General features: G+C 43.4%; 1 protein-coding gene across 1 annotated transcript; it reads right to left on the bottom strand.

The window, feature by feature from the left end:
- Positions 1–75: 75 nt before the first annotated feature.
- Positions 76–2,806, bottom strand: msx3 (muscle segment homeobox 3). The gene is made up of 2 exons (XM_037123395.1): positions 2,224–2,806; positions 76–1,955 (listed from the first exon to the last, which is right to left on the bottom strand). Exons 1-2 carry the CDS (start codon positions 2,573–2,575, stop codon positions 1,549–1,551), a joined length of 759 nt encoding a protein of 252 aa, XP_036979290.1. The 5' UTR covers positions 2,576–2,806; the 3' UTR covers positions 76–1,548.
- Positions 2,807–9,981: the final 7,175 nt, after the last annotated feature.

Here is a 9,981-nt window from a genome sequence, read left to right as displayed (position 1 = left end):
AGCCTGTCAAAAGACTGGAGTGTTACAGTTAATGTCTTTCTTTATAATAAACTTTATTTTTTATAACAGTTTCCAAATGAAAATGACACAGTGCACCAAATGGGACGCTGATGAACAGTGTTATACTGATGGAGAGTTTGGCTTAAAAAAAACAACAAAACAAACCAAATGCATGTGTCGTACTTTAAAAAGAATGATGCAGTGCAGCTGGAGGATTTGTGAAAAGAAAAACAAGAAAAATTTCAGAATTTACACAATAGATTTTTAATAATTGTATAAAACACCTTTCCACCCATCAGATATAAAATACACTGTACATTAATGACCGATGTGAGTCTGTCGGTCATGCTGAGCATTTGGAGAGTTTGCAAAAATAGTTGATGACTTTTATTTACACTGACTGATGAAGCCGTGGTCTCGGACTTTTAAGAGCTCTGTGAACACGTGTGCAAAAAGTGTCTTTCGAGGGAATGTAAAAAAAATATTTACATTTTATAGGAAATCAGGATTATTTTAGAAATTATTTATATTTTTTAATCTTGTGAAAATTAAGAAGTTAGAAAGAGAGAACTGTGTGATAATGTTGTAACAGTTAATTCACCTCGAGAAGAAACTTGTGAAGACACTTTATTTTATTACACCTGTGACTAAAAGGCACTAATCAGCATTTTCCTCTCAAGCTGTCGCAGATGGAGACCGACTCTGAGCTGCCTCTGCAGCTCCTGATTATAATTTTAGGTACCATATCACAATCAAACCTGTTTGTAATTTATTTCTTCCACCTTCAGCTTAAACAGGAGGTGACTGCAAGCCACATTAGGAAGTCTTAGTCTGAGATGAATCAATTAAAGTCATTCAGTGAATATCATGGTGTGGGTTTGAATACTCGTGTTTTTCTTTGTGTTTTCTATAAAAAAAAAGAAAAAAGAATCTGTTCTTTTAAGGTGAGAACTGTTCAGAGGCCTCGGGAATGGAAATAAACATTTCACAAGGACACTTCAGTGAGTCACACACAGCTATTGCTTCAAACCCAAAGCTGCAGACCTTCTCAGTTAGAATGATAATTGTCGTCTTTTTGCGGAATACCTCTATTGCAATAAAAAAAAGAGATGACATTACATAAAATCTAAAACTGTAATCCGACAAATGAGCTCACTGAGAGTCCGTCATTAAAAAAGAAAAATGGTTTTACCGAAGAGACCTACACTGCAAAAATGACCATGTTAACTCATCAGCGACCGTGAAGGAAATCTTTTATCATGTTTCATTAATACTGAAAGTCATATTCGTTTAACAAAAAGTTTCCTGACAGTTTTAAACTGAAGCCATGCTCTACAGATATTTTCACACCAGTGGATTATCCTCTGTAGCGGAGATCATCACGGATTAGACTGAATATAAGATTTCTGACATTTTGACTCACAGGATGGACTTTTTTTTGTTGTTTGTTTTGTTTTTTGCAGTGCTGGTTATTTGCTGTATGAAGGCATTTATGAAGGCATTTTTTAAGGCAACTGTCCAAACGATGCAGTTCAAAGTTAGTGCAGGTTAGGACAAGTAGTACATCCCATATGGTCCACTGAATAGTCCCGGGACAGGTAGGCCAGGCCGCGGTCCGTTCAGGGCCCCGTACAGGGACGGTGCGCCCATGGGTGCGCTCAGGGGGAAAGGGAAGGCGAAGGCCGGCAGCAGCGGCTTCGCGGCCAGCTTGAGCTTCTCCAGCTCGGCCTCCTGCAGTCTCTTGGCCTTGGCCCTGCGGTTCTGAAACCAGATCTTGACCTGGGTCTCTGTGAGGCTGAGGGAGTTGGAGAACTCCGCTCTCTCCGCGATGGAGAGGTACTGTTTCTGACGGAACTTCCTCTCCAGAGAGAGCAGCTGCGAGGTTGTGAAGGGAGTTCTGGGTTTCCTGTTGTTCTTGTGTTTCCGTAGGTTGCAGGGGGGCGGGCTGGGCAGTCCTGGAAATAGATTTACAAAGTCATAAAATTAGGATGGAGAATGTGTGATCGTTATGAACTAACGTGGTGAATTTATCCGTTTGGCATTTCCAGCGTGCGTGATTCAAAGTGAGGCCTGATCGGGAAAATACCAAAAAGAATAGTTTTTACATTCAGTGTGTTGATTCTCTGGAGAATCCTGGAACAGGTCTGCACTGTTGGAAAGTTGAAAGTAGCGCATATTTATCAGAGTAAAGGAAGAGAGAGAGAGTGTGTGTCCTGAACTCACTTGGAGGGGATGCGCAGGGAGTCTGACTCCAGGGGCTCGTCTCCTTGTCACTGAGCTCCACCGCCTCCTGTTTGAACCGATAAAGTCCCCTCGGTGACGCACACTCCGTCTCCTCCACCCGGACGGAACCAGCGGGCGAGTGAAGGCTTCTGTCCGGCGTCCTGTCCGATATGAGGGATTCCACACTGAAAGGTAAATCTAGGCTTTTGGTTTTACATCTTCTGACAGGTGACAGGTCCAGCTCGTCAGTTCCCATGCCACCAGCGGCCCGGTCCTCTGGAGAGGTCTCCCCCGGCGCGGCCGAGGGCGGTGATCCCTGCGCAGGATTCATTACGCACGACTGAGGTGCCATACAACCAGTTTTCCCGTTGCTCTCTCCGTTGCTGTTTGTGCGGCAGTGTTTTCACTTGAGGGGAATCTGTGTTGTTAGCCAGCTTCCTCCGGTGTTGCGCAGCTGCGTGGTACACTTGAGTTTTTACGCACGGACTCGCCTCTCCCTCAGTCAAGTGGCACGAGTTTCTCTCTCATCTTGCCGCCTGCCAATCAGTCGCCCGATGTTTCCACGTGACTCGGTCGAAACGGTTCCTGATAGGTCGGGCTTGTAATGACAGTGCTGTGATCCATTTCATGCTCCTGCGGTGCCTTGACAGATGTAAACCTCCGAACAGGGGCGGAGCGCGGACTTCTGAGACTCCAGGGTGAAATACCCCCCCCCCCCCCCCCCCCACACACACACACACAATGTATGGCCCTCTCCAGCTGTGGGTTCCTACATCAGCCATCACATCAGCACCACCGTTTTCTGTCTACATGTATGTTCATCGTCTACAGGATAATGCCCACCACTGCAAACATGTTTAAGAAATGTCAAATCCAGTGAAAAAACTTCTTTGCTAATTCTGAATATTAGCTGATACCTTAATGTACTATTTGATATTAATAATATCTGAAATGTTTTCTAAACATCTGACAAATTGTTTTCCTATTTTCTCAACTTAGCACATGTGGGATTTGGTTATTTGCGTTATGACATGGACTGGAAAATGTCTGGAACATACCTCACCACATAAACTCTCTACTTGAATAGATTACTTTAACTAAAGCTGCACTAATCAATATTGTTACATTTGATATATCACATAACTGTGACGTGAGAGATGTTGCTTGTAGTGAAGAGAGAGAGTCCCAACAACCTTTTTCAAAGCAACATTAGGTAGGAATTGGTATTTAGTGCGATGTAGCGCCTCCACAGTCCTAACGCCACCATCGCAAGTACAAAGCCCAGGTGTTCGTAATAGTATCATCACTTGCAGTGACAGATGAGCTAGCTAACGGCAGCTACAGTTAGCGGTCAGGAAACTCACAAACAACTGAGGCAGAGCAGCTGGGGGGACATCACAGAGAAAACCAGAAAACATTTTCTCCATTGAATATCATCCAGATTCGCTGACATCACTTCTCCTGGGAGATCCTATCACGCCCACCCAAGTTACATAGTGCAGATAAATGCGATTGGGGCTGAAAGAGAAACCAATCACCCTATTAGATGTCAGTGTAGCAACAAGCGATTTTGAAACTATGATTCTAAGGTAAAACAAACAAACAAACAAACAAAAAAAAACGTACATAAAGTTGTTTTAAAGCTCCAAAAAGCCGCCGTCCCATAGCTGCTCAGCACCAAATGTTTGACAGTCAAAGTTAACAAGTATCTGAGGAACACAGAGCAGCATTTAGCAGCTAAAGAATCACTAGTAACCCTCTGGAGTTGGTGGAGGAGCCCAAAACAGAGCTAAAAGGAGTGTGAATATAGCCATCAGGTATATACAATTACTCCCATGAATTCGGATTCTGTCTTGTGTCTTCCAAAGTTAGCAGCTTGTTTGTTTGCCATATCAACATGATAATATGTCAGTGTTGTGTTAACATCTTGTTCTGCTGCCCCCAAGTGGCCAAAAAAGTAATGCAGGGTTTTCAAAACAGAAACTGACCCAGATAACAACTTCAACTTCTCCAGATAAATAAGTTTACACATAACATTTTTTTTCGTTATGTTGCCAAAACTATGGTGCCGTGCTGTTCCTCGTTGTTGGGCCTCATCTTAAGAGCTGTGCTTTAGAATATGTTAGCTGCAGTTTATCTCCATGTTTCATTAAAGCAGTAGAGCAATCTAGGCTGTGATTTACAGTATTTTATACTCTCAAGAGTTATTATCACTATAAATTTCTATCTGTGTGCCCTGTAATTTAATTATCTATGGCCGTGTATTGCCCATACTTCAGCCTATTGTGTTCATTGTGTGTAATCCCTTTGAGAGACACTAAAACCACAACTAATGCTGCGGAGGCCCATTGAAGAGGCCAACCAATTTGGTCTTGTTTTGCAGCTCTTCAAATCAAGTCAAATCATTTTCAGCGCAACCCAATATGTGAGGATTTTTCCCTCATATGGGAACTGTTGTCGGGCCTGCAGCAGCACACTGACTTTATGTCTGCAGGACAATTGGTTAAATGGAGTTAACTGTTTCTCTCCCCGAGGTGCATTTCTGCTTTGATCCTTCTGCGCCTGGCGCCTGTCTGCTCTCTCTCCCCCTCTCCCTCCCTGTGTGACAGTGATAGATCGCTGGGTAACCATACAAGCTTTCAATGACTGTAATTTAGTGCCCAACAACATTACATTCTCCTCTACTTACTGTGAATATTACCACTCTCACTCTCCATGTGTTTGAAAAGGGATGTAGGGCTGCCTGTAATGTTTTGTTTCTCCTCCATTGTTTTATAATGAATAAGTAAATCATATTTCCTGCTTCTCCCTCAGTTGCACGCACATGCCAGTAAAGTCAACAATGAGTGTTTTGGTTTGAGAAATGAATATCTATCTATAGCGCAGTAGCTGTACTGCAGTTTTTTTTTTTTGTTTTACAAAAGTATTGATTCAATATATTTGGGTTAATAGTGAAAAAACAGATAAATAATTGGCAAATTGTAGCTTTTTTTGAGATGCCAGAAACTTTTCATACAGCCACCAACATGCATTAATGTGGGGCTTGGCCAATACCAGAGACATTTATTTGGCTCCAAACAAAAAACAGCGAAGGGATTTTTGGAGGAGGAATCCTTCCAAAGCGAAGAAGGAAACCTTCATACCTGTACCAGTCAGTTCATCATTTGTGCATGCCATTTATTGATCTATTGTTGTTAAATAGGGACAACCCAGCCCTTACCCTTATTGTATTGTTTGGTTATTAGTGTGCTAAAAAATATCAATCACATAAAGTACAGCTAAGACTGATGGGAATTACATTAGTTTTTGCTGTATTTATTATATTTATATATATGTGGACATCAACACAGAGTGTATCTTTTGAATTTATATCAGGTTAAGGGTAGAAAGCAGCAGTACGATGGTGATGATAATGTGGCCAGCAACCTCACATCAGAAGTTTGACCATGTGGGTAATACTGTCCATCCACTTAAACTGTGTGTGAGCACCAAGCGTCAATGCTATAAACACAGAGTCCACCTCTTTTCGTCCTGCTGCAGTCCTGTGCTCTGTTGGTGTGGATCACAGTCCGCCCATCGAGTGCAGCAGCTTGATCTGGTATGTTGAGGTGGAGACAGGTCTCTGACAAAAATGTGGGACAACAGTCGTTGATTTCACATTTTTTGGACAGCATGAGTCCCGTTTGTCGACTTCCTTTTCCTACGACCAGACATTATCCAGGAGCAGCCTTAAACCGAGTTGGATTAGCACGACTCTTATCCCATCTCTCTGCCTCCCTGTGGCGGTCGAGCTGGTCAGGTTGGATGGTCAAAAGACACTGTGGGCCTCGATTGTTTCAAAGTCTGCTGATCTTAATCCAAAACACCCGTTTACTTCTCCAATCCTGGTGACAGTATTTCTGCCAGGAGCAAAAAAAGAAAATGTAGCATAATTTAGAGACGCTACTGGCCACTGCATCCTCATGTGCTGTATAGAGTTGGCAAGCTGAGCCTTTAGCCTTTGTGACAGGTTTAGGATTTTGGAATGAATGGACGGATGCATGCTCCCTCTAGTGGTAATACAAAATAAATCAAGAAACCAGTACAAGTCTGTCCATTATCAAGCGAGACAGCGTCCTCATTTGAGGACATTCATGATTATCTAGATTCTCTATTATCCTCCTAATGGAAATAAACCACAATCAACTAATCCTGAGTGTTCTGTTCAGGTTCTGGGAAAATATTCGCATGATCCGCTTCAGGTTTTATCAGCCTGAGTGAACTATACACGCGCGCACACACACACACACACACACACACACACACATACACACACACACACACACACACACACACACACACACACACACACACACACACACACACACACACACACACACACAAATTCAAACACCTCTCTGAACCCTGCTGGCTTGCCAGAGTGGGGGATAGTTTAAGGAGGTAATTGTGGTTTCCAAAAGAGTTCTGCTTTTGAACTGAACATGTTGAGGCAGGCTTTATATATTTCATTTTTTAAATATTCCTCTTTCATGAGAGTTGGCAGGGCTTACAGCTATCCTAAGCAAACTTTGGGGAGGGGGCTGGAGTGATGTGGGATAAACATTTATGAAACACACAGCGGGGAACTTTGTGGTGAAAGTGTATCGTCTTTAAAAGAGACGAGAGGCCTGCCTGGTGAAGCATAACAGAACATTATCCTGTGTCTGAGTGGACCTGCCAACATTGGCATGTCAAGACGTCAACGGATTTGAGATCACAAACTTTTCTTTCCATGCTGGCATTTACAATAAATCACACTCTATGACTTGTCTTAAAAAGACAGAATAATGTGCTGATTGCTATGCACACAAGTATCATATTTGTGATTTGGTCCATTTCATGCAGTGAAGGGACCAAGTCAGCTTTGCTGTTGTTCTTGGATTGGTCTTGCATCTTGAAACACAAGTAACAAGTTAAGCATTGCAAGAATGTAAATTACATTTGTGTCCAGTCAGAATCCCAATTGTAAATATTTCAACACATTTTGAACCTTAATAACATATTATGGTTAAAAAGAATAAAGGCTACCCTGTCTTCACCTCATTTCATCTACAATCCAGTTAAAATCTCTGGGATTTCAGTCATGTGACCTTTTTCCAAAAGTCTAAAAAAACTTAAAACTTCAGAACCTCTGAGAAGTTGGCACATCATTATCATTATCATTATCAATGATGAATATTACATTTTCTGTGACTAGGTAACTTCCTGCCATTGCATGATGATCGGGTCACATGCCAGATAATCCCATGATTATCAGGTCACACAGCAGAATCAAGAGGACACAGTGAGGACTTTAATACGACCAAAGCTAGGGCTAATTCTACCATAACACCTTCCATGAGATGAATTGGAATGTTGACAATTCGTTTAGTTGAACCTACTCACCAAGCAACAACCTTCACTTGTAGACAGCACCATGCTCGCCAAAATCGCACCGTAAATTGGCACGATTTACACGGGTGTAATGTTAACTGCTGGAATAATAAAGTCAAGCATACAGGCTCACTTGGCTCCAGCTCTGTTTCACTCAGGCCCAGTCATGCCAATCATGCCAAAGAGGATGTGGAAGGCCTGAGGTCTTCCCAGTGATGTTTCTCCTTATCTGATCTGAGCTTGAAGGGAACTGCAACAACACGTCAGCTTTGATTAGTTGTTTCATCGTTCTCACCATCAGCACATTGGGATATGTGAGCTTCTGCTCTCTCTGGGCCCACTCAAAATCAGGTCTAACCTGTCGACTGGGACAAAGGTCAGATATGACCTGCTGAGCGTGTAACGTACTTAATTTTCTCCTTCTTCCAACCTGCCTCAGGTGGTAAGGAGACTCGGATACCTTCCGAGAATATTTCTGCGGGTGTCAGAGCGTAAAACGAGATGCTTTACCAAGAGAGACTTAAGGCCACTTAAGGTAATTCCCCCTACCCAGCACCTTTTGACACGATGTGTTTGGACTTCCCTCTCAAGCTTTCTCTTCTCATTTTTACAATGCTACTTCTGCCTACCTATGTGTACAAGTGCATGCCCGAATGATTGTGCACCGTTACCCCATTTAAACGCTCATCACAACATGCCCCTCTCCGCAGCGCACACACTCTTTCCTTCCTGCTTTTTAGTTGTGTTTTCAGATGTGGTTGGAAGGTCTTAGGGACCTGTTCTGTTGGAGTACACCTTTGCCTTTTTTGGTCATAGCCAGTATGGGCATCATTGGGGCACTGTTTCAGGGGAGGAACAAATTAACCTTAGCCAGCCTTTATTTTTTTTATCCTGTGTTGCATTTACCTTGCGAAGGAGCTGGATTTGCATGATCACGTGATCTTACAAGTCTGTTTTGGCCCTTAATTGTGAGAATGATAATTTCCTTTATTGAGAAGGACATTATGGGGACTTACATGGCAGATGATGCTTGAAACCTTTGTAATTACCTGATGGGTCGCTGATTGGTTAAGTGCTTTTCATTTATCCTCTATATGTTAGCATGAGTCGGCTGCCGGGGGGGAAAGTGTTGACAGGCAAGCAGCGAGCGGCTTATTATGCCTCTGTGTGTTTTGTATGTAGGATATTGGGTTTGGTGACAGGAAGGCGCGTTCCACATGGCGTCTGACAGAGACGAGCAGAGTGGCTGGCTGATGGGCACTCGGCAGTGAGTCTTTCCCGCAGTGCCAGGTGCTAACAGGTGAACACAGAGATATTGTTGCTGTATTGTTGTGATCTGGGAGGAACGGAGGGGGGACAAAGGGAACCGGACACCCTCTCTGGACCTGGAGCAAGCCAGGGGTAAGGGTGAGCTCAGTGACGGCGCTGACAGCAGGGGGGGGCGGGCTGGTGGGGGGGACTCAGATGGTAGCCTGCACTCAGTGATGATAATGAGGATGATGATGATGATGTTAGAGAATGACCCACTAAGAGAGGCTAGGGATGTCAAATTATCTGGACTCTTTATTGTCTGGCCATGATAGCAGATGTAGGCGTTGTTAGTATGAGGGTGATGACAGCAGAGGAGCTGGGGACATCGCAGGACTAATGGAAGTAAGAGAAACCTGACACACACACACACACACTCACAGAAACACACACTCAGAGGCTCGGCTCTCCCCACGCAGAGTCTGAGTCTGAGAAGCTCGACTATAAACAGCTGAGGGAGTCTAATGAGAGCAGCGGTCAAGTTTGTGCAGTATTTGTTGCAATTTTATGGTCAAATGAGTCTGATTGAAAAGTTTTATCCTCCATGTATCCTCCGCACAGTATTACCTTCTTAATCATCATTGTTTTTCGGTAAATCTGTGTCAGTTCCCCCCGCGTCCCCACAACAAATTGATGGCAAATTGAATCTCTCAAATGTCTCTGCCACGGCATCAGTTTCCCACAGCATCAGTTTAACCTCTTAATGAATTGCAGAATGAAGTCACACCACAGCACAGTGGGAGACAGTGTTGAATGTTTGGTGGCCCAGTGGAAGCTGAAAATGACGCATGATTTGTGTCAAACAGCTGCTGCTGATTGACAAATTTTCAAATTAGCTGAAACATTTCCCAACAATAGGAAAATCGACTTCTCTGAAGCCACTTGTGTAATGGCAGCTGTACGCGCTGCAACATGGCGGCATAAATCATCACAAATCCCACGTCAGCACCTGCTGATTATTGGAAGACTGACACATTCATATGAAAAAGGAAGTAATGCTGTGTTCATGTGCTCCTCGGATTGGTCCTACTGCACGGT

This window comes from Acanthopagrus latus, chromosome 15 (assembly GCF_904848185.1).
Source record: "Acanthopagrus latus isolate v.2019 chromosome 15, fAcaLat1.1, whole genome shotgun sequence".
Classification (NCBI taxonomy): Eukaryota; Metazoa; Chordata; class Actinopteri; order Spariformes; family Sparidae; genus Acanthopagrus; species Acanthopagrus latus.
The sequence above is the reverse complement of the archived record's forward strand: the minus strand, read 5'-3'. Positions and strand labels throughout refer to the sequence as shown.

Coding starts and splice junctions, on each gene's coding strand:
- msx3 (XM_037123395.1), bottom strand. CDS start 2,575: ATGGCACCTCAGTCGTGCGTAATGAATCCTGCGCAGGGATCACCGCCC. Junction 1,956..2,223: donor TCCCTGCGCATCCCCTCCAA/GTGAGTTCAGGA, acceptor ATCTATTTCCAG/GACTGCCCAGCCCGCCCCCC.